Source organism: Xiphophorus couchianus, chromosome 7 (assembly GCF_001444195.1).
Source record: "Xiphophorus couchianus chromosome 7, X_couchianus-1.0, whole genome shotgun sequence".
In the NCBI taxonomy this organism is placed as follows: Eukaryota; Metazoa; Chordata; class Actinopteri; order Cyprinodontiformes; family Poeciliidae; genus Xiphophorus; species Xiphophorus couchianus.
Window position 1 is genome coordinate 31,781,841 of NC_040234.1, and position 23,923 is coordinate 31,805,763.

Here is a 23,923-nt window from a genome sequence, read left to right on the forward strand (position 1 = left end):
GACATTAATATTGTGTTTTATTTGCTGTTTTTTCTTTCCCTTGCATAGAAAGTACTCTTGTCCTAGTTCTACCATTTAGTATAGTCTCCTTTCAAAAAAGTCAGTCTGATAGAGCTACGTATGATATTAACTTTAAATGTTTTGGCCTGTGGGATAAAACTTTGGGACACCCCTGGTTTGCCCAGTTGACTCAGTGAAAGTCTGCATTAATGTGCAGACTCATGCTGCTAGCCAAATAAATTTTAATTCATTGAGTTTTAATCACATTTCAGTCTCACATTTTAAATTACAAGTCCTACAAACAGGAAATAAATACAGATGAGACTGTGAGTTACATTAAAAAATTATAATCTCAGATACATTTCATTAAAAAAACTACACAAATATCAGATTTTTACTTTCAGAAAGAAAGGTGAAGACAGCGACATAAAAAATGATTGACGTACACAGTTAATCAAAAGGACATTTGATGAAATGTCGCCCTCTACTGACATTATGTGAAACAGAAAAAAATCCTTTTTAAAACGACACAATGTTTGCTACTGTGTTATTTAAAGATATGCGAATGCTATCACTTCATTTAAATTTCAGTAGAAAACAGATATAAGCATTTCACCAAATGTCAAAGAGTTACTTGAGATATATAGTGAGATTCTTTCTGTCCAAAGAGAATACTTTATGAAATGATCAGCACCAGTAAAAGCAGATGTAACCTTTCCTGACTTCGTTAAAAAGGGCAGAGCTGCCAGAAGTCAGGTTTCTTGAGGTTTACAGGCCAGAAGGTAGAAATACTTGACAGCCACTGTGACTTCTGTCTCTGGAGAAGTCACTTTCATTACAGACATCAGCCTGGAGCAGACAGGAAAGGAGACAAGACTGTTTCAGAGGATAGCATATAAACATAAGGGTGTATAATGCCACTACTATTGTATAATAAAATATATGAGCATTTACCTTATTTAGAGCAAAGTATAAACACATCAGTGGTGGTTTAAAACGCTGGGACATAACTTTATGTGCAGAAAATGACAGATTTGCATCATAAAACATGATGTTCACCTCTCAGTTGTATCCTGGGAGAGCCTGTTAGCTCCCTGTGGATCTTCTCTCAGCAGAGCTTGATAACTGGAAAAAGACTCCACCAATCCCATGTAGCTGGACAGCGGCATAATATTTCTGTCCCAAAAACACTCCTGCCTGGAAAACAGCACTGTATATGCGCTGTGCATTGTATGCATATCAAACACAGAAATAACAGGGCTCTTTTTTCCTGTGCTTTGCTACATCACAGCCAAAGGGGAAAAACTTTTGATTTCACTGAAGTCAGATTACTAGCCAAAGAAAAGGAATCCATCACTCACCACTCCTTGTTGGGATAGGGAATAGATCCGTAGGCCTCCTGGTACAGAGCAATAGAGCTTTGACCAAGGTGGGGACTTCTGTAAGGTTCCAGAGCTGCGTAAAACTGACCAACAACAAAAAAAATTGATATTAAAATCGGGAATATGTTATGTATTTGTTATGAGTGACATTTTCTAACTTCGACTTGTCAATAGCACATTTTTATTCACTACACTACAGCACAGTTTCAGTGCAAAACCTACTGTGAGAAAAAGAGCAACAAGGTGTTTTAACCTCAAACGTCCACTGGATGGTAACATCACACTTTTTCAGCATTTTACATTTAGGTCTGAGAAATTCAAGCTGTACACTATTGATATATCATGAAATATTTTTTATTTAGATTTCTTGAATAAATTTTAACTTGTTGAACAAGGCCTTAACACAAAAGATGAACAATTGAATAAACATTTACTTCTTCTTGAGTCATTCTTACTTCTTTAAACACAACTATTATTATCTGTCACATACCCTGACATTTTTTATATCTGACGCCATCCTTGATGATTGATTCAACAGTAGAGTGGCAGAGTATTTAATGTCTATTTTAACTAGCCTTTAAGTTAAGATTTTAACCAAAACTCACAATTTTAAGTTATTTTTTATCAAACAACATTCAGCACTCCGACAGCAAAAGAGAAAGACTTTTAGTAAATAAAGGGAAGGCTGAATAGAGCACAGCGATGTTGTTCTATTTAAAGCATTTGAGATATTTCTAGTAATTAGGAATCTATATTCTCCAGAACATGCACATAAATTGCTGGTTTAATTAAGCTAACTGTGCCAATATTAAATACAAGAAACAGGAGACGGCATAAAATGTGAACTCAAATAATTTTATATTTGTTATATAGCAAATGCTCTCACACAGCGGTTTAGTAAATTTATCAACAAACTATATGGCCCCAATTTAGCTCAATAGAAGTCACCTCTATCTCACTATAATCAAGATTATAGTGCCAAATCACAACAAATGTTGCCTCAAGGCACTTTACCAAAAAAAGCAAAAAATATTAAAAATAAAAATAAAAAGTAGTTATCAATCATGCAGGCAGGTTGAAAAAATATTTTTGATGCTATTAGTTCCTAAAGATCGTAAAGACAAAACTATATCAGAAGTCAGAAGTTTGAGTTGAGGCTATACTGAAGTGAAAATCAGGCTTAACTATGAAAAATCATAGCAGTGCTTTAACTGGCACCCACAGAACTCCTTTCCTATCGGAGCCATGTAAAAATCAAAACATTAAGGCAAAGAAAAAGACATTTCCACTGCTGCAGTTATTTAATATTGTGTCTTTTTACAGATTTAATAAACGCGTTTGTGTTGTGCTTTTGGTTAAGTTTTCAGTCTTTACCTCTTCACAGACTTGGTTTAGTGTATCTTTGCAGCAGCCGGGGTAGCTGAGCTCCATGTTAATTGTGTAGTTGAGCAGAGCCAAGCAGCCTTGTGGTTTCAGGACCCGGTGGGCTTCCTGCAGGAACCGAGGCCTGTCAAACCAGTGGAAGGCAGACATGGCCGTCACCAGGTCCGCTGAGCTGTCAGCGAAGGGCAGCTCCTCAGCCACACATTGTCTAAAGATAAATCAGGGGGAAAAATATGAAACTTTCAGCCGGCATGACTTTTCCTTTTAAACATTCAAGAGGTGGATGCAGCCACTCAGACAGTACAAATATTAGACACAAACAGCCTATCCTTTGGTTTATAAAAGTCAGCATGCAGTAAGGACCATATGGACTATTTCTCCTGCTTGAATCTGCAAATTTCACCTTAGTGGGGCTAACAAAGAAAGTGTGATTTTTTTTTTTGTTTGTTTTTTTACGGTGACCTATCATGCTTTCTTTTAAACTGATTAGGATAGATCAATGAGATCTATGTTCATTACATTTTTGCATAAAATCATTCTCAAGTAATGCATTTTCACCTTCTCAGTTCTGTCTACTGTAAGCTCCTTTCAGAATGAGCTGTTTTAGTGCTCTGTCACTTTTATGCAAATAAGTTGTTGCGGATCACACCCCTGCCAACAATGTTTGTCTTTGCATTTTATACAATGATGCAAACAGATGCACAATTATACAACTGTACATCTTTGAAAAGCATTAGTAGAATTTCCTGCACAACCAACAAGACTGCATCAACAACAACAAAACACTTGTCTTTTCCAGCAGCCATTGTGCACTGAATGCAATGGTAAACTGAGCAAACATGGTTATTTGTGTGCAGGGTTTCGTTTGGGTTGCTAGATGAGGGGCGATGGCCGCCATTTTTTACGTCATAAAAGACAGCTCGTTTTCCAGCCACCAAAAAACATTAATTTATTGCCAGAAAATGACTGGATGATTTTTTTAAGCACTTGAATTGTTTCTAGAAGCGGTAGAGATCCAAATGCAAGTACAAAAACACACAAAAAGTGAATTTAGCATACTAGGTCCCCTTTAAGTATTTAAGATTTTAATTTGTAGAGGACTACCCTTTCCTTCTACTTCACTATTACCCACTACTTTCTATGAATAAGTCACATAAAAACTAAAAAGAAAACACATTAAAGCTGTGAGCTGTAGTTGACTGGGGAAAGATTTTAGTCACTGTGCTTTCATCACAATACAAGAAAAATAAAAAGCCACAGAGTGGATGAACCAGTGTAGACAACTTTTTTGGCTTGGACTTACCTATATGTGATGTTTGGCTCTTTGGCTTGCTGCAAAGCCACTTCCAACTGAGCAGGACTCACGTCTGTTCCCACAACCGAAGCAAAGTGTTTGGACAGGATCCGCGTGCCCTGCCCAGAACCACAACCCACGTCCACAGCCAGCCCAAAGGGACGACCCCGCTGAGAAAATATTTAAGTTACAATGCTGTGAAATTGCCTTTTGGAAGTAAAATAAACGGCCTACAGTGTTAGTATTTATAAATCAAAAACACAGACTTTGGTTGGCGGCTTGTGCTCACATGCTTCTCTAAGAAGTCCAGAACTTGTTGGATTAGATGATCTGAAGGTGAGATTCTGTACTTCCAGTAGGACGCAGCATGCTCCTTACCTTCAAAAAGTCTGTACGTCATAGCTGTCAAATAACCATTTGAAAATGGTTATTTTCCGCTCATTGAACTCAACTTTGCCAAGAAGACAAAAACAAACTGGAATATTTCTTCACTTGACAGGAAAAGCGAACTTCCACAAGGTTTAACTTCCTCTCTGCTGACTGACAGAACAAGCAGCGTGGGGGCTGGGCAACTGGGAGAAGCCGCCTCCAAGCAAGCGTGCTGCGCAACATAACAAGGGCCGTTAGTGTGTGATTATCTCATGAATAGAAAACCAGGTCAAACTCAGAGGCTCACTAGGAAATGTTTATTCAGGTAGCATGGAGGAGGATTTCTGTTAGAAAAGTCAGAACCCTGTAAGACTTTAGGTCCAAAGGTGGAAAATTAATGGCCACTGTATTTTTTTATCACTCAAATATGGCTTCATAAGAGAGTAATAAAAATAAAATGTAACAAATACACATAAAAATGTTCATAAAACGTATTTTCACTGCCAAAATGAGAACCTGACGTACAAAGAGCCATGCAGGCAAAAGAAAAACAGAGAGAAAATACATTATAATGTGAAAGCTTTATTGCTTTAACAATACTTTTCATTTTTGTACAAAATATAATCATGATATTACAATTTACTTTTTCAAGTTTGAACAATTATATCACTTCGATACAACATACATATTTATGGATAAACCTCTAGAAAGCTACAAAAGTGCTGAGATTACAACTTATTCTAAACCAATGTAGTGTTTGACTGCTTTTAATCATTATTCCAATAAATACAAAATATTTTGATCCACCTAAAGTTTGTATTGGTCACAAGAGCAAGGATTAATGGGTGGGAAAAAAGACACGTTTACAGTTTAGGGGAAGGCTGCAACAAAAGTGCAGATGAAAGTCACTAGATAAAATAAAAATGAAGACAAGTTTTTTTTAAGTTGTTTTGAACACTTTTTAAAGGGGTGGTTTTATGAAATTTTTTAGGCACATAGTGCCATTTAGTAGCACAATCAAGCAACTATATTACCTTCAGTTATAGAAAATGCTGTATATATCAAATATAATGTAAAAGAAATTTGACTTTGCAACTGATGCCTTGAAATTGGCCTCCGTTTCTTTAAGAAGCTCCTGCTCTTTCCTGAATGGTTGCCATGGGAGATTCAAAGATTCCTCAAACATGCGTGAAAGTAACAAAGCAACATTCCATGTTTGTTTTTATGAGGGAATAATAATATACATCATATAAAGCTCAAAAAAGTTACATAGTCCCTGGGATATTTTGCTTTCCCTCTGGTAAACATTCAAGTGTGTTGCAGAAGTTTAGGGTATAAGGAGAGATTTTACACACGTTTTAGAATGCAAGCACACAAGAATCTCAGATTCTGTTTTTCGCAAACAGAATCTGAGATTCTTTTGAAAAGGTCAAAAGAAACGACAGGGTGTGGAGATCACAGTAAAATCCAGAAAGCACCACTCAGAAATGTTTGGAAAATGCTACGCTAACAAAACATGTTTCATATAAAAGATCCCTGCAGTGAAAAGCGAGTTTGGAGAATGAGTAGAATGCTGACACTCCAGATCTGCCGATGTACGGAAGAGTACAGTACTCTGACTAAAACACACAAACAGATCCAGTGAAGAAAAAAAATAGCATAGGATGTTCTGATTGGAGGACAAATTAGAAAATATCTTGATAAGTCACTACTTTAAGGTTCCTCAGAAGTTGTAGACAGACCAAAAAGCAACCTCTAAACTGCTAGTCAAAAAATTGTTATAAATGCAAAACAACAGCATAAAAGGGATAGCAGAACAAATGAACATCCTATCCAAACATTCTGATTTGTGCATTTCTCCTAAAAACTGTTTTAAATATCAAGAGATTCTTTGCCCAGTTGTGTAAAGTGTTTCTCTCTTTGTGTTTTTATCTGCCTCACCTAAATAGAATCAACTTGAGTTGTACTCATAACTTTGAAAGAATTTCATATTTATGCCCATTACAACACGTTTGTGTCACTCATAACTAATGATTAGCTAACAATTAATTATCAAGCAATTCTATTTTCTCTTTTCAAATCATAATAACAGAAACTCCTCAAATGTAGTGTAAACCTTCAATCAAGGCAAATGTTAAAAATACTCGGAAATTCTGCATGGGTACAAAGCCAAATAAGTACAACAGTTCACTCTCGGGTTCTTGTTAGCTTTTTATGAATTACAAATTGAAGCATCATGAAAAAAGTCTTCCAGTGGTTAGTAGCACATAATGTCGTGGTGTTGGTTATTGCGGCTTTGAAGCCAGGACGCAGAAATATTCCCACTCCCGTTCTATTTCAGTGTCAACAGAAGTGACGCCCATTTCATCCAGGAACCTGCAATGAAAACGCTCATAGATTAGATGTACATATATATTATTTCCCAAAACTGTGTAACTAAACACCTAAATGCAAAATATAGACATCAGAATGTGCTTGTCTGTTTAAGAACAGAGAATTACCGCTTCTGAATGTTGGCCAGCATGTCTTCAGCCCCTTGTGGGTCTTTTCTCTTGTAAGAATTGTACATGGACCAAGTGCTAATAAAACCCACCAATGTTCTGACAGAGATCATGGATTTGCACTTAAAACTCTCAATCCTGTTGGATCAACATAAGAGGAAGAACACTGAAAACGTGCACTTAAATAAGCAGTCATGTTAACTACAATTCTGAAAGCATGCAGCTTAGCTTTAATTTGTATAATAACCATTTTTATAACATCAGATCAACTACAAAAGATTACCTTTCCTTGTCTGGAAAGGGTATGGCAGAGTACAAGTCTTCCAGTTTACTCTCTGATGCAGCGACTGGGTTGCTAGTGTAAGGCCGCAGCAACTCCTTCACCTGCATAATATCAACAGTTAAGGGTCTAGAAGCTCTGTCTTATTATTTCTCAATATCAATTATGCATTTGACACAGTTAATCATAACAATCTGGTGGAAAGGTTGCCACTCATGACACATTCCTCCTAAGTTGCTTTGTAATCTAATTGAAGATTTGGCCAGGACACTGACTCAATGGAGTAATGAAGCTACAGATAGGTGTTAAACTACAACTCTACTTCCTGATCTGGAACCTGACTTTTACTTATTTGGAGGATGACTAGTTAACTGAAGTTTTCATGACCAAAAGACACCCAATCTGTAAGGCAAAAAATGTGTGGACTTTGATTGCTAACAGGGTCTAATCTAACTAATCTAAAGAAGACATGTTCTCACCGTTTGCAAAAGACGAGAGGTCAGCAGCTAAATCTGATGCCAGTTTTAAACAGAAAGGCTCTATCATCATAAGACTAACTAAGGTTGGAAGTCTAAGTCTTTAGATGGAAGACATTTACAGCAAGGAAAACGACATTGCAATTGTTTTGTTTTTTTCATCCTGGAAATGTAGTAAAAATTTGTCAAATGGAAAATTCAGTGGCTGCTTTTAGTCAGAAAAAAAATCTGCAAATAAGAGGAAGTTGTTAATGTAAGCATTTTATTCGCCATGACTAGAAAATATTCTGTTTTATAAAATACATGTAAACATTTGCTGCAGGTTCAAGCCAGAAGTTAATAATTAATTCACTCACTGTACTTTGATTGTCTCCAAAAACAAGGCAGATCCTTCTGATGAGAATTAAAATTTAACTTCAACCATAAAAATCATGTCTTTAAACCAACACCTACCTCCTGGTAGATATGGTTTAGCTTCTCTCCACAGTCCTTATAGTTTAATCTGATGTTACAGTCCGTGAAGCCCAGCAGAGCCATGCAGCCCCTGGGCTTCAGGACCCGATCAGCCTCAAGCAGAAACCTGGTCGGGTCGAACCAATGTGCTGCCGAAGCTGCTGTCAACAAGTCTACAGTGCCATCCTCAAAAGGAAGCTCTTCTGCTGTCCCCTTACTGAAAACATACCACAGAGAGACAAGTACAGCAAGTGACCATCACATTACCAGTCAGTCTGGCTTTAAGGAGAGAAAAAAGTGAAAATATGTCAGGTCATCCAGTTAGCTCACTCAATTCCTCCAACCTAAACATTCTGCTTCCTAGCTGTTACTCAAGAAATTAAGAATAAACCTGTCACAATAAGCTATGAATCAATCAAATTAAAAGAAGCTTGATAATTCCCATTCTGAAGGGCAAATTTGTTTTCAGACACTTTATAATCCATTGTGTATTTATTGTTTTTGGTAGTTGTGTTTTATTTTGGATATTTAAAATGTCTTCCAGTTTCAAGAGTGTGTGTGGTGTGTTCTGCACAAAATTATAGTTTATTGGTCTTTGAGGGGGCAAATATATATTATTATGCCTTTTTTAATACATTACTTGAAAGGCGTCTCAAAACAACATTATTTATCACAATAATTTCTGAGACAATTAGTAACTTAACAAAATTTGTAACAGTGACAAGTCAACTTGTAATGAAGTTTGAGTCCCATCATGTAATGGATGCTGTGATATCACTTTGTTAATCGCGTTTTTGTGACAAATTGCTTTGTAGTTGTCGCCTTATAAAGGGAGGACTTTAGTTTATAAACCACATTTTCTTCAAAACGTTTCGCATACACAAAGAATTTAATATTTTGCTGGTGAACATTTACACATTTACACCTCTGCGTACCGGTATGTGATGTTAGCGTATCCCGGCACGGCCCGGGCCTCCTTCAGTTGGAAGTCGCTGATATCAATGCCAACCACTTCTTTGAAATGCGGCGCAATTAGTCGAGTATGCTGACCAGTTCCACATCCCAGATCTACAGCAAGCACATGCGGCTGTCCCTTCTGGGGATGAAAACGGGTGATAAGTTCTTTATTAAAGAGAGAAAAAATTCTTTCAGACAGGGCATACCTTTTTGTCCAAGTACTGAATGATAACATCCTTGAGCCCAGATGGAGGAGTAAACCGATACTGTTGGTAGATGGAAGCATGTTCCTTCCCTTCAAAAAGTCGGTAAGCCATTGAGAAGTTTCAGTTGCTTTTCTTATCTCTTGCCTGTTGTAACTAGCTTGTTCTCTCCTGCAGAGCAGTTTCTGTCCTTGGGAGCAAAGTTCGTCTTTTGTCTCTTTCAATCCCTTGTTTCTCTTCGCTTCCCCTCTCTGCTAATCTTGTTACTGTGTAACATATTTATTTTCAGATCTCCAGTTAGGCACGTGTGAGGTCTTCGGTCTTGCAGGAATAAAACCTCCCAGACATCCTACAATTCAAATAAAACAGATGAAAGCAGTGAGAATTTAAAGATGATCAGATTAAGATTATAAACCAAGCAAATAAAAGTGGCCTGATTAAGCTTCTTACTGAAAGCTGCCTATGTAGAAGGTCCTGTTAGCTCAGCTGCAGAGCTGTTAACTGTACACTGGGCCTCCTGCTTAACACTTTCCTTTTATTGCATATTTCTACACATTACATCCGATAAACTAACTACATTATGTGAAAAATTACACAAACTAATGAAATAATGCAAGTAAAATAGAATCAAGTTTATTTTCTTGTCTGTAAGGATAAATGTGCCAAACGGTTTTTGTTAATAATACAATCCATTTGTTGTTTAGTAACAATACACTTTACACGTAAAACAGCCAATATTATACTTTGTTAAATTATTGAATAACAACAAAGACAGTTGAACACAGATCTGTCTGACACAATCAATGTGTAGTTCCAGTAATTCACGAATGTCCCAACAGGAAATGATCATTTGAGAATTCACAAGACAAAAAATTAATACTATGAGAAAAAAGGAATAACACTTGCAGAAGACAGATAAAACACAGACCTGCCTTGAAGAACCTCTTCTTGTTTAACAGTAGTTAGCAATCAACTTAATGGTGCATTACTGGCCCCTTCTGCTCCAGAGAACAAATTACAGTCAAAATATGTCTTCAACCATCCTTTCTATGTTTATACCCTTAGTCCTTGTTGTCTGAAACGGCCACTGAATGAGTCGCAGTCCGACACAGAGACGAAAAGGACAAACAATCTGAAACATGTTCTCTCAAATAAGCCAGAACACACACAAGGATTTATTTATTTATTACGCTGGGCTGCAGGTCGACGCTTCCGTACAAATGTCAAAGTATCACCTTTAAACGACATCCGTCTTGTTTACAGCATAAATGGTGAGATTTACAAAGGCAGAACGGAAAAAAGCTCCAGCAACAACTTACCCTCTATGCTTGGCTGCGACCCATGTGAGGAAAAGGAAGTAACGTGGACACAAGTGTATACAAAACAGGACCTTCAAAATAAAGCAGCTCAAAAAGATCAAATTCACGAAATAAAATAGCAAATACAGTGGCATTCTGCATTTTAACTAAATGCATTTTAAACTCTGTGATATAAGCACTTTTTCTGTAAAAAGAAAAAAAAATCACACCTACGCTGCCTAGACTCAACCAACTTTTGGAAAATCAGATGTTCAACAACTCCTCTGAATATCTTGTATTTTGTTCATAAAATGAATGATCCCACTATTTAAATATACTCATTTCAACTTATATTTTAACTAGACAAAAGTTGATACATTCCATGAATGTTGGCTCTGTTGTGCCGACTACTAAATTATTTGCAAACTAAGTTATTTATCTGGTCAGTGATATTGTACCCCAGTTATTTTTAAAGCACACATGCAAATGCATTATTAATTGATAAATAAGAAAAAAAACAACACTTGTGTTGATAAATCAAAATGAAAGCAAATACACAAAATCATATTAAAAGACAAATGCAATTTTTTTCCTGTGATATTTTTAGGACAAATCTAAACAATCAATCTGTAACATGTTATACAATCAACGATGTTTTATTTAATTTTTAGATTTAACTCAATCGCTGATTTAAAAAAAAAAAGATTTTTCTATATCCCCGAGGTCTAAATCCTGACGTGTGTTAAGGATTGCGTGATTGTGGATGTGCTTAGAAAACTGTGTGAAGCTTGAATTATTCAGAGCAATGCTTAAGAGTGCAGGAGGATCTGATGTACTGCTCTCCTTCAAGTAATAAAACTCAGAAGAGCCATTTCCAAAATCTCCCTATTTCACCTGGAAAAGACAAGCGTTTTGTTGTTGACTTACCATTCAGAAACCACTTACTGCATTCTTGATGACTGCCACTGAAGCTCTACTTCTGCTTTTCAAAGATGTATGAATGTATAACTTCACATCTGTTTGCAGATGTCGGAGTGTAAACTCTGAGTTGGGAGTGTGTGGAAAGCAGCAGCTTATTTGGATTTAAAGTGATGAAGCCATAAATGAGGCTCATTCTGAAAGTAGCTCAATATAGGCAGAACTGACCATACTGAAATGTCATAATCTAAGAATGATTTTGTGCAAAAAATTTAATGAACATGCTTGGTATAGCTCAGAGACCTAACCTGTTCAAGGAAGCATAATGGTCACCTTTAAGTCTATACCTACTGTACCTCCTTGTAGATAAGGCTTAGCTTCTCTCCACAGACCTTATAGTTTAATCTGATGTTACCATCCGTGAAGCTCAGCAGAGCCACACAGCCCCTCGGCTTCAGGACCTGATCAGCCATATGCAGAAACCAGAACCAATGTGCTGCTGAAGCTGCTGTCAAAAAGTCTACAGTGCCATCCTCAAAAGGAAGCTCTTCAGCTGTCCCCTTACTGAAAATGTACCGCAGAGAGACAAGCACATAAATTTGACATCAACAGATTACCAGTCAGTCTGCATTTAAGGGAAAGAAGGCTAGAAAGAAAAAACAAAGAATTGTGTAACGCTATATTATGAAAACTATTAAATTAAATGTCAGCTCAAATTGAAAAAGAGGTTAAATGCCTATTGAGTATTCTAACAGAGTACTCAAACTGTTCTTGACTGATTGTATTCTTTCCTCACTCAATTACTCAGAAAAAAAAATCTGCGTGTAATGATGGACTCAGACCTTAACTTCCAGAGACACATAAAGACATAAAGGACAAATTTTCCATTTTCTTGAGAAACTCATCCATGCGTTTATTTTTAATCAGATTCATTATTGAAAGTGTCTTCACGGGTCTTCCTCAAAAGTTAAACAACGGCAGCTGATCCTGAACACTGCTGCCCACATTTAGCCTAAAACCAGAAAATTGTGGAGATCGCCCAATTCTAAATCCTTAACTAACTCCCTCAGAGAATAGACTTTAAAATATATTTGTTTGTTTATAAATCACTCAAAAATCATACAACTGACCTCTGCCTACCAGTATGTGATGTTAACGTGTCCCGACACGGCCCGGGCCTCCTTCAGTTGGCAGTCGCTGATATCAACGCCAACCACTTCTTTGAAGTGTGCCGCAATTAGTCGAGTATGCTGACAATCAGGAAGATCTGACAAAGAACCTCTTCTTTTTCTTTAAATGTCCTATGCTTCCCACTACATTCAGTCATTCATGAACTGATGGTGGCAACCTACTGATTGTAGCCAGAGCTGCCCTGAGGCAGTCTGACAGAAGTGAGGTTGCCATACACTGGCCGCCTGATCACCACCAGCAGGTAAGAAGTGTCTTGCCTATGGATACAATGACTGAGATGGATGGAGCAGGGGAACCAACTGTGCAGCAGCCTTGATTCTGTCAGCCAGCCACAGGGTAGGGTTGCCACAATCCATGTGCATTATTGGGTGAATGACTTCATGTAGTCTGAAACGCTTTGGAGTCCTCTGGACAAAATAAAGCGCTGTAAAAGAGTAGGCCATTTAACAGATCATTTTGACAGGCCTACTTACTCTTTAGAAAGCAAATAAGTGTTTTACTGTCATTGCAACACAACAGCTCATAAAAACAGAAGCAAAAGCAAACACGATTAGGCCATTTCTTTGTCAAGATTGTTGTTTTGTTTGACCATTTGCTACTAGGATAACTATTTTTTAAGTTCTGCATGATGTGCCTTAGAGGAAGCAAAGTGTGCTTAATTGCACCTGAGGGATAATAATATGACCTATTGACCATTTCCAAATGAGGCAGCGAGCATAATGCTATCCCAAGGGTTCTCATTAAGTTTTAAAATATCAAAGGAATTAACTTAGATATACATTTCTCCTCTGCTTAAAATGTGTATCAGCCTTGTACACTGAGGCATTGAATCCCAAACGTTGTGACTCACTGTCTTTGTTTACTTGTTTGATCACCTAGAGAGGTTTTCTACAGTACAGAGCAGAGAGACATTAAATAATCAGTAGTCAATTCACATTATTCACTATAAACAGTGCCAAAATTATTCATATCCCTTGAACGTTTTCATACTTTGTCACGGTACAACCAGGTATTGCTATATTGTATTTGAATTTGATGTGACAGACCATTAGAAAGTAGTGCCGAATTTTGAACTGGATGGAAGTGGTTCAGATGTGTACAAAAAAAATTTGAAAAGTGTGAAAAGTGCATTTTTATACACCTCTTTTTACTCTGAAACCCCTAAATAAAATCTATTGTTTTTATTATTATATTATCATATACCTGTATTTACTCATTCTATTATTATCTTTGTTTACTTATCTAATGTTTAGTTTATGCTTCTTTGCTACATATTCATTTACTCATTTGATTTGTTATACTAAGGATCATTTTGCATTTATTGATTTGATTTATTGTTTACTTATTTGTTGCTGATGATCTATATTTCAAGACATAGAATTGTGTAGTGCAATGGGCATGTAGATGGTTGAAGTGGAAGCTAACACATGACACTTCATGGTATGTGAGAAGATTAAAGTTTATGTGTCTTTTCCCATCATGAGATGAGGCTTGGGTGCAGCAGACAAGGATGCATTGTTTTGGGGTTTTCCAGAGCTGAAGTATAAATAGTCACAGCAGCTCTGTGTTAGTGGAAGCTCCAATACTTGCATATTGTACCTTATAGTCTTCTCCTTGATCAAGTACAGCCTTGAATAGATACATTTGTGAGTATGTGTTTGATTTGATTCTACCTTGAATGTTTCCTTAATAGTAATTTTCTTGACACTCTGTCATTATATTAAGGGGGCTCTCCAGCATCCATTTAAAAGTTAAATTAATTTTAATTTCAATGTAGCATCATATTTAAGGTTAGCTATTCTTTATCCCTCAAGCTTCTTTTAAACAAACCAAATATCCTTGGGTTAAATAGCTCAGTGTTTCCCAGCTATAGTCCTCAAAGTGTCACTGCCCTGCATGTTTTAGATGTTTCACACCTGATGTAAATGAATCCAGTTCATCAAAACCTGTCGATCCGAAAAGCAAGTGTGTTAAAGCAAAGAAACACCTAAGGCATGCAGCACGCTTTGAGGACCAGGTTGGGAAACACTGATATGTAAATATTCTATACTTTTATGACACAATTACATGTAATTTCTGTTACATGGCCTACTCTGCTCTCTGAGTAGCAAAACAGAATACCATCCAGCTGTGTGGAGTAAAGACGCTCAATGTTTAGTTGCAAGAGAACCAAATACCTATAAATCGGTCTCTTAGGTCCGCAGATCAGCTGCTTTTGGAGGTACCGAGATCAAGAAGGAAGCTCAGAGGGGACAGGGCTTTCTCTGTCATGGGCCCCAAATTATGGACCAACTTGCCTTTGCAGGTCAGGGAGGCCCCTTCACTGTCCACTTTTAAAGCTCGTCTTAAAACCCATCTATTTTATTTGGCTTTCAATTCTAGCGGGATCTAGTTTTAAATTGTATGTTTTTGTTTTTAAACTGTAAGTTTTTATTTTATGTTTTTTTTATTGTTATGTTGTGTTTTGATGTACAGCACTTTGTATCAGCTGTGGTTGTTTTAAAGTGCTTTATAAATAAAGTTGGTATGGTATGGTATGGTATAAATCGATTCATCCTGTTCAACTTGAGATTAGATGTCATAATGGGGGTTGATGCAGAATATGTCCAAAGTAAACGGGGCCACCTAAGAGTTGATTAAAAAGAATACAAGAATACATCCTCAGTGGGACTTTGTCCAGGTGGAAATATGTTGCACAGGACCACTCAGTAAGCTCCAGTTTAATCTAAAGATACACCAGACAACTTATCATATGAAGGAAATTGCGCTGCCTTCCAACCGAGCCCCATGCAGAAAGACACTTAGTGATCACATGTGGCAATGCTATCGACTGATAGATGGTGCGTTCAGGCTTCGTATGACTTTGGACTGCAGGTCGGAAAATGGCGTCACAGCTCAGTTAACCTTTTCCTCATCACTCATTTTGGCTGCGATAACCTTTCTCTGGAACCAGATTAAAGTGACAAAATTTTCTTGTTGGTGGTGAAATGGCAGATATGTTGTGTCCTATTTCCCATATACAGAATTGGGCAGTAACAAGGTACATTTTCTCAGTTACATTTACTTGAATAAAAGTTTTGGAAGCGTACTTTTAGAAGTAGTTAATATAAAGCAGAATCTCTACTCTTACTTTATTAAAAGTACTGCACCAGCTCTCTGTAATCAGCTTCTTGACTATCTCTGATTCATTCAATGACTGCAGAGTCATTGTTTTGTTCTGGAAGTCTGAAGTGTACAAAATTAAAAGTACTGCACAGAATACAGCCCCTTGTGTGCCCCAGTGCTCCTAACCACCTGGTGAAACAGACTACCCTTCAGTCTCACACACTGTGGTCTGGTTGTCAGGTAGTCATAGATCCAGGTGATTGTCATCTGTGTCTTCTGGAGTTTCCAACATAGGAAATCAAATTCATATAACTGGATATTCAAGAATCTCCAGAACTTCCTCAGATGTCAGTGCTAAAACAGCTTTCCATAGTTTCTTAATTGTTGCTTATTGCCCCTGAGATACATGACTCCTTTCTGTCCTTGTTAAAACAGATAATATTCATGAAGTTGGAAAATCCCACCCTTGTTTTTGTGTTGGAAAGCACACTGATTGGCTGCTTGGAAATCCTTGCTCAGCTGATTCTTAGTCTTACTAAAGAGTGCAAAGACGCTTGACTTGTCATTTGAAGACAGTTGTTTGCCTTTGAAACAATAGAGACGTTTCTTAACCCTAAAACAATGAATAATGTTTCAACAATTTCAGTGTTTTTTCTTTCAGGTCTCAATGAAACGAGTCGGAATCACAGATCAGCTCTCTTCTTTCTCAGTTTGATGTGTTACTGCATAACTGTCCTTGTAAATGTTTGTCTCATTCTGATCATCATCTTGAATAATGAACTTCATGAACCAATGTATATTCTGCTCTGTGCTTTTTGCATGAATGCACTTTATGGAACAGCAGGTTTCTATCCTAAATTTCTGTCAGATCTGCTCTCTCCTGTTCATGTCATCTCTTATTCAGGATGCCTACTGCAGGCTCAGGTGTTGTACTCCTTCGCCTGCAGTGATCTGTCCATCCTTGCCCTCATGGCGTATGACCGGTATCTGGCTATATGTCGACCACTGGAGTACCACTCCGTCATGTCGGTGCAAAAAGTCATGAAGCTGGCATCCTTTTCTTGGTTAACATCAGTTTTCATTGTTGCAGTCAACATTTTTCTAACATATAAACTAAAGTTATGCAGTCCATATATTAACAGACTTTTCTGTGTAAATTGGAGCATTGTGTCACTGGCATGTTTCTCTAATGAAACCTCTATTAATGAAATTGTTGCAAATATTACAATACTAATTTATATTCTTCATGGTTTCTTCATTGTTTGGTCATACATGTATATCATTAAAAGATGTGCCAGTTCTATAGAAAACCGGGCAAAGTTCCTGCAAACATGTGTGCCACATTTAATTTCCTTGTCCACCTTTATTCTTACTATTTTGATTGATATTATTAATAATCGACTTAGTTCTGCAGATTTAGCTAAGACTTTGCAAAATTTTATTGCGATGGAATTTCTTGTCATTCCTCCCTTGATAAATCCACTCATTTATGGTTTCAAACTGACCAAAGTTAGAAACAGAATTATTACTTTTGTTACTCTCAGATATAAATAAATTTAAGCGCATTTCTTTCAGATGTATTAATAAGCAATGCTTTCATAAACTTTTATTTACTTTGATTTTTGCTTTCTATTTAATTTGTTTCTGCTCAGAAATGTTTTTTCTTTAATTCCTGTTTCCTGTTCAAAATTTGACTTCAGAAATGTTTAATCTCAAATGGTTTTATACTTTGATATTCTGTGAAAATAAAAATGTTAAAAAATAATGTTACATATAAGAAGACGATATGTTTTGTCAATCTAATCAAGGCTCGGAAGGCAGCTGTGGAAATTATCTGTGGAAAATATTGCTTACATGACAAACCTGACAATATAAATATTTTAGCTGTTATTTGGCTGCTTCATGTTGCAGGATATTATTTTACACAATTTTCTTCTTTTTCAATAAGTTGCATCTTTATTGACTAAAATCAAATTTAAAAATGGGGGGACAGGACAGGACCGATCAGCGAGCTCCGGTAAGAAAAGAGGAGGCGGACTATGAGTTTATGTAAATAACAGCTGGTGTACGAACTCCACAGTAGTTGTTAGCCACTGTTCTCCAGGCGTGGAGTTCATCACAATTAAATGCAGACCCCGATACCGCCATTCTACTCACTGCGGTTCACATAGCACCGGATGCTAACGCTAGCTCGGCCGTGGGACTCCTGCATGATACTATCAGCAACAACCAGAACAAGTTCACATCGTCTCTGGGGACTTTAATCATGCTGATCTGAAATCAGTCCTCCCCCTCCCCACTATGGAACAGATTTACACTTCCAGGCTCCACAAGAAAGTTTTGGACATTTTAAATGACTCTTCACACCCTGGCCATGGTCTCTTCCAGCTGCTGCCATCAGGCAAGAGATACAGAGCAATAAAAACCAGGACAAATCGCCTAAAAAACAGTTTTTACCGGATGGCAATCATGGCACTAAATTCAAAGGCGTAAGAACTTCTGCTCTTGACACCACTTTGTTAAAAAATGTAAATTCTGTTGCGACACCTCCAGGCGCTGCAACCATCTTCTGATGTCTATTTATTTCTCATTTTGTACCATTTATTTCTTTATCTTTTTTATGTATGTATGTATATGTATATTGTATATTATGTATATACACATAACCTACATTTTAACTCGAGTCGAGCAAATCTCAATCTCGTTGTAATCTGTTGATGACAATGACAAATAAATCTTATCTATCTATCTAATGTAGGGCAAGAGTCCTGAAACTTTTAAATGTGTCCCTGGTTCAACATGCCTGAATCAAATAAGTGAATTACTTCCTCAGAATGCAGTCAAGTTGTCCAATCTTGCTAATGACCTGATTATTTGGTTCATGTGTGTTGAAGCTGAGATAGATACATTTATAGTTTTGTTTTTGATAAAAAAAAAATTAGCATCCTAATTTTATCCATGTTTCACAGAAATTGTTATTTTATTTAAAAAATAATCGTATTATAAATGTTTTCTGTTTTTCTATTAATAATATGTTAAGGTTATGTTATTAGTTTTAGAATAACATATAAATGCATGTATTTTATGTTTCTTCTCCTCCATATTTATAAAGCAGTTTTGGATACCATTAAACCATGCCAATTCCACTAATGTAAGCAATTTGTGGGAACTTCTTCTTTCTCATGACTAGTAACTTGAATGGCAACAGTAAACACTAGAACATGGAAAGATATTTTCTATCAAAAAGAGACCAATAAATAGTTAGAAAGGACAACAAAATAACTAAAACACAAACACCTGTGGATTATGATGTAAGTTGCCTTTCATGTGTGGATTAAATGGTAGTTTTACTCCAAGGAGTTGATTTAGGTTCAATCTAGGTGTCTGTTTCTGTAGAGTCAAGTGAGACTTGTTGAAGCTTCCGGTGTTCTCCCAATCAATGAGCTGCATTGCTAGAAAGGTGGGTTATTGGCTGGTTTGAAATCCCACTGTAACTGTAGGTTTTGCTATATTCAACAGACAAACATTAGAGATTGTTACTGAGCTGGTTACACTTCTCAACCAAGATGAACAATGTTTCAACAATTTCAATGCTTTTTCTCTCAGGTTTAAACGAGACAAGGAATTACAGATCAATTCTTTTCTTTCTCACTTTCTTGTGTTACGTTATAATCATCCTTGTAAATGTTTGTGTTGTTCTGACAATAATTTTGAATAATGAACTCCATGAACCAATGTATATTCTGCTCTGTGCTTTTTGCATGAATTCCATTTACGGAACAGCAGGTTTCTATCCTAAATTTCTGTCAGATCTGCTCTCTCCTGTTCATGTCATCTCTTATTCAGGCTGCCTTCTGCAGGCTCAGGTGTTGTACTCCTTCGCCTGTAGTGATCTGTCCATCCTTGCCCTCATGGCGTATGACCGGTATCTGGCTATATGTCGACCACTGGAGTACCACTCCGTCATGTCAAAGAAAAGAGTCATCACTTTGGTTTGTCTCGCCTGGTTAACACCTTTCTTCATTATAGCTGTAAGCACCTTATTAGCTTCTAGGTTGAAGCTATGTAGCCAGTATCTAAACAGACTGATCTGTTTGAACTGGAGCATTGTTATGCTTGCTTGTTTTCCAGCTGAAACTATAATTAACAGCATCATTGGAAATATTACAATAGGTATTTATGTTCTTCACAGTGTTGTCATTGTGTGGTCCTACATGTTTCTTATCAAAACTTGTGTTGGTTCTATAGAAAACAGGAGAAAGTTCATGCAAACATGTGTGCCACATTTGATCTCCTTGTTCACTTTTTCTGCAACTTTACTTTTTGATGTTATATATATTCGATTTGAGACCAATAATTTACCAACAACTCTTAAATACTTTGTCTCAATAGAATTTCTCATCATTCCTCCTATAATGAATCCACTGATTTATGGTTTCAAGTTGACCAAAATAAGAAAAAAACTTCTAAGTGTGGCAGCTATGAAATGCAGTCTTTAAAATTCTATTTTCCCTTTATGTATTCTTTTGTTAAAGTTCTTTCTTTTAATTCCTTTAAGTTTAGCCATGTTTTCTCCTTTTCAGCTTATAGATAGTTTACAGTGATATTATATAGGTAAAAATATTATTGAAATGTTATACTCCCTAAGTGAAACACATACACACATGCTGATGTTTTCAAGCCTTTATTTCTGTTAATAATTGTTATTTTCTGCTTACAACCACTGAAAACACCTTTTTGATTGGAATATTACATCAGACAAATAAAAAACATTTTCAATGTAGAAATTTGGGCTTAATGAAATGTTTGTTTAGGATTTTGCTTAAGGATTGTTATTTTAAAAAGGTATTTTTAATCTGGCAAACAAGATAAAAACCCACATTCTGATATATTTATAATTATTAAGTGGCCATATCTTTTTTTTTTCTTCTTTTGTTCCTAACTCAATGCATAATTGTATTGTATTGGATGTAACCAGGCAATAGTTTGAATTATAACTGCAATTTCTGTAATGCTCTTTTCCTCATACTTAGCCTTGTTTAGTTTAGCATTACCCTGGTTTTTTCTTCTGCTTTCATCATATGTGAAGCACTTGGTGTTAATTTTGTGTATGAAAAGTCATCATCTACAGATAACAACTGATTAATCACACAAATGACAAACATTTGTAAAATGCAAATATATATATATAGAAATTCAATACAACATATTTTATACAACTCAGTCTGTCAAATACTGTGTGCAGGCTGGCTGATAGAATAAAAACTTGTCAGCGTACTTTGATAGGTCAGATTCTCAAATATCTTATACCTCTGTTCAGTGATATTTAACTCCAGGAGCATCAAACTCTGTTTTGTTTTCATGATTTTAATCATTTTTGTTCAACCCTAACTGATAATCCTGAACCACATTTAGCCTCCTGCATGACATAACACTTAAAAAAAATTATGTAAATGTAAGTGAGTGGTTTGTTCCGCACTCAAAGTAAATATAAGAGATAGCTTATGGATGGCCAACAAATTAAAGAGACATGCATGCAACACAAAATGAGAAAATCATAATGGTGGATGATGATATTACAGATTCCCCCAGTCTGAGAGAGACTGAAAAAGGACTGTGTACAAAAGTAGGGAAAAGACAGCATTTTAGCTTGTTAGCTTAATAAGCTGACAAAATAACAATGTTTCCTCCAGAACTTTCTCACCTATCCTGTTTGGCCATCCTCTAAAATTGTTGTGCAATTGTAGTACACTTCTTGGTCCTCTTCGAGATGTTGATGTCTGCCCCTGTGGAATTAATTATGAGTCAGTAACCCTTCACCCATTGAATGAGCAACAGTGCATGAAAGAAAGTTTATTGGTTGATTTGAAATCCCAGAGCTACTGTAGATTTTTTTCATTTCAAAAGAGAATCTCATAAATGAGCTGGTTACAAAGCAGATCCACATGTCTTAACAATGAACAATGTTTCAGAAATTTCTCATTTTTTTCTTTCAGGTTTAAATGAGACAAGGAATTACCAATCAACTCTTTTCTTTCTCACTTTCTTGTGTTATGTTATAATCATTCTTGTAAATGTTTGTGTTGTTCTGACTATAGTCTTGAATAATGAACTCCATGAACCAATGTATATTCTGCTCTGTGCTATTTGCATGAATTCCCTTTATGGAACAGCAGGTTTCTATCCTAAATTTCTGTCAGATCTGCTCTCTCCTGTTCATGTCATCTCTTATTCAGGCTGCCTTCTGCAGGCTCAGGTGTTGTACTCCTTTGCCTGCAGTGATCTGTCCATCCTTGCCCTCATGGCATATGACCGGTATCTGGCTATATGTCGACCACTGGAGTACCACTCCGTTATGTCGAAGCAGAGAGTCATCACATTGGTTTGTCTTGCTTGGTCAATACCTTTCTGCATTATGGCTGTAAACACTGTCCTTGCATATAGGTTGAAGTTATGCAGCCCATACATTAATCGAATCATCTGTTTGATCTTGAGCATTGTTGTGCTTGCTTGTTTTCCATCTGAAACGACTGTTAACAGCGTAGTATCATATATTACAATATTATTTTACGTAATTCACTTTTTGTTAATTTTGTGGTCCTATATGTTTCTCATCAAAACTTGTGTTGGTTCTTTAGAAAACAGGAGAAAGTTCATGCAAACATGTGTGCCACATTTGATCTCGCTGTGCACTTTTTCTCTAACTATCCTTTTTGATGTTATATATATTCGATTTGGCTCAAAATATTTACCTCAAACAATTAAAAACTTCATTTGTATAGAATTTCTCATCATTCCTCCTATAATGAATCCACTTATTTATGGGTTTAAGTTGAGTAAAATACGAAATAAAATTTTAAGTGTGGCCACTATGAAAATGAAATAATGCTTTTCTAAAAAAAAAATCTTTGATAAAGTAATGTCTTGCCACTTTAGAGGCAAAATAAAGAGTCCACAATTATAAGCATAATTTGTCTTTTTAAAGACTGATGCAACAAATTCTTCCTGTCAGTAATTTATGTGGCTTTGGTGTTAGAATCTGTTTTATGTGCAATGCATTTTTTTGTTTTGTTTTATTGTTTTAATTAATACATTTCTACAACTCTACATGTCTTACATAAATGTAGATTTTTAATCTACCTTAATTTAGGCTCTGTTTCATTTTTTTAAATATTTATATTTAATTTTAATTACATTCTTTTCCCATTTTCACTTAATATTGTTGATCTAGAATTCAGAATCAATGCATAAAGCATAGATGTCTCGTCATCATTATCAGTAAATATTTCCTTTCCTCAGTCATTTTAACCAACATTGCCTCTGTAATTTTTGGTATTTCCCATGCTTAGCTTTGTTAGCTTATCTTTGTTTTGATTTTTTTTGTTATTATTTTATTTCCTTCCTATTTTTATATCACATGAAACAATTTCTGTTGTGCTTTCTGTGTATGAAAACTTTTTAATAAAGACTGACTAACTGAAAGATGACAGCACTGTCAAGTTTTAATTGAACTAATTAGGACAGTGTACATTAATTAGCACATTAACAATATGCCTGTATTAAAATACGCCAGAGTGAGCTCAAATTTACCAGCATAATTTTCTAAGACAGATGCATTTATAAATTTGGTTCTTCATCTTGGAATACAACTGTCATAGTTTTTTGGGGGGTTTTGCCTGTTCTTTTTCACTGTTGATGCCTCAAGTGGCCACTGGAGGGCAGAGATGACCAACAGAGCCGGCCCTAGGCATTTGGGCGCCCTAGGCAAAATATGTGGTGCCCTCCCACCCCCAGCACTTCCAACTAAATATATTAGACAACTGTCAGAATATTGTACATCATGTAGCATTGTTTTACAGCAAACATGGGTAAACCAAGCTCCATGACAGATGCAATAAAACACCAAAAAAGTAATGAAAAATAAATACTACAAAATATAGCACAATTAAAGTCCTTCCACATCCTTTTAATCCACTGCTGTTTATACATAATTTGTGATTTAAGAGTTGATTCTGTCTCAAATCACACAACCACTTCTCATTTGCATAATAAGACAGGAATGCATGAGGAAAAGTTAAAATAGGAGACAAAAAATGTAAAAAGAACATTGAAA

General features: G+C 36.2%; 5 protein-coding genes across 5 annotated transcripts; 3 read left to right on the plus strand and 2 right to left on the minus strand.

Moving 5' to 3' along the window:
- Window positions 1–331: 331 nt before the first annotated feature.
- LOC114148360 (uncharacterized) lies at window positions 332–4,625 on the minus strand. The gene is made up of 6 exons (XM_028023586.1): window positions 4,349–4,625; window positions 4,069–4,229; window positions 2,757–2,973; window positions 1,362–1,465; window positions 1,060–1,197; window positions 332–849 (listed from the first exon to the last, which is right to left on the minus strand). Exons 1-6 carry the CDS (start codon window positions 4,457–4,459, stop codon window positions 753–755), a joined length of 828 nt encoding a protein of 275 aa, XP_027879387.1. The 5' UTR covers window positions 4,460–4,625; the 3' UTR covers window positions 332–752.
- Window positions 4,626–6,629: 2,004 nt separating this feature from the next.
- LOC114148361 (putative methyltransferase DDB_G0268948) lies at window positions 6,630–10,702 on the minus strand. The gene is made up of 7 exons (XM_028023588.1): window positions 10,618–10,702; window positions 9,302–9,647; window positions 9,074–9,234; window positions 8,139–8,355; window positions 7,213–7,313; window positions 6,930–7,067; window positions 6,630–6,804 (listed from the first exon to the last, which is right to left on the minus strand). The coding sequence occupies exons 2-7, from the start codon at window positions 9,410–9,412 to the stop codon at window positions 6,714–6,716; spliced, it is 819 nt and encodes a 272-aa protein (XP_027879389.1). The 5' UTR covers window positions 9,413–9,647; window positions 10,618–10,702; the 3' UTR covers window positions 6,630–6,713.
- Window positions 10,703–16,431: 5,729 nt separating this feature from the next.
- On the plus strand, window positions 16,432–17,364 carry LOC114148674 (olfactory receptor 63-like). The gene has a single exon (XM_028024106.1). The coding sequence runs from the start codon at window positions 16,432–16,434 to the stop codon at window positions 17,362–17,364; it is 933 nt and encodes a 310-aa protein (XP_027879907.1).
- A 1,578-nt stretch (window positions 17,365–18,942) lies between these two features.
- Window positions 18,943–20,309, plus strand: LOC114148487 (olfactory receptor 11H6-like). The gene has a single exon (XM_028023809.1). The coding sequence runs from the start codon at window positions 19,377–19,379 to the stop codon at window positions 20,307–20,309; it is 933 nt and encodes a 310-aa protein (XP_027879610.1). The 5' UTR covers window positions 18,943–19,376.
- A 347-nt stretch (window positions 20,310–20,656) lies between these two features.
- LOC114147735 (olfactory receptor 11H6-like) lies at window positions 20,657–23,216 on the plus strand. The gene has a single exon (XM_028022304.1). It carries the CDS (start codon window positions 21,767–21,769, stop codon window positions 22,694–22,696), a length of 930 nt encoding a protein of 309 aa, XP_027878105.1. The 5' UTR covers window positions 20,657–21,766; the 3' UTR covers window positions 22,697–23,216.
- The last annotated feature ends 707 nt before the right edge of the window (window positions 23,217–23,923 follow it).

What these genes read in the sequence shown, in the direction of transcription:
- LOC114148487 (XM_028023809.1), top strand. Translation starts at nt 19,377, where the DNA reads ATGAACAATGTTTCAACAATTTCAATGCTTTTTCTCTCAGGTTTAAAC.
- LOC114147735 (XM_028022304.1), top strand. Translation starts at nt 21,767, where the DNA reads ATGAACAATGTTTCAGAAATTTCTCATTTTTTTCTTTCAGGTTTAAAT.
- LOC114148360 (XM_028023586.1), bottom strand. Translation starts at nt 4,459, where the DNA reads ATGACGTACAGACTTTTTGAAGGTAAGGAGCATGCTGCGTCCTACTGG. An exon ending in GAGCCAAACATCACATATAG is followed by an intron (nt 2,974 to 4,068) that starts GTAAGTCCAAGC and finishes ATTTATCTTTAG; the next exon opens with ACAATGTGTGGCTGAGGAGC. An exon ending in CCCTATCCCAACAAGGAGTG is followed by an intron (nt 1,198 to 1,361) that starts GTGAGTGATGGA and finishes GCTGTTTTCCAG; the next exon opens with GCAGGAGTGTTTTTGGGACA.
- LOC114148361 (XM_028023588.1), bottom strand. Translation starts at nt 9,412, where the DNA reads ATGGCTTACCGACTTTTTGAAGGGAAGGAACATGCTTCCATCTACCAA. An exon ending in TACGCTAACATCACATACCG is followed by an intron (nt 8,356 to 9,073) that starts GTACGCAGAGGT and finishes GTATGTTTTCAG; the next exon opens with TAAGGGGACAGCAGAAGAGC. An exon ending in CCCTTTCCAGACAAGGAAAG is followed by an intron (nt 7,068 to 7,212) that starts GTAATCTTTTGT and finishes TTGATCCAACAG; the next exon opens with GATTGAGAGTTTTAAGTGCA.
- LOC114148674 (XM_028024106.1), top strand. Translation starts at nt 16,432, where the DNA reads ATGAATAATGTTTCAACAATTTCAGTGTTTTTTCTTTCAGGTCTCAAT.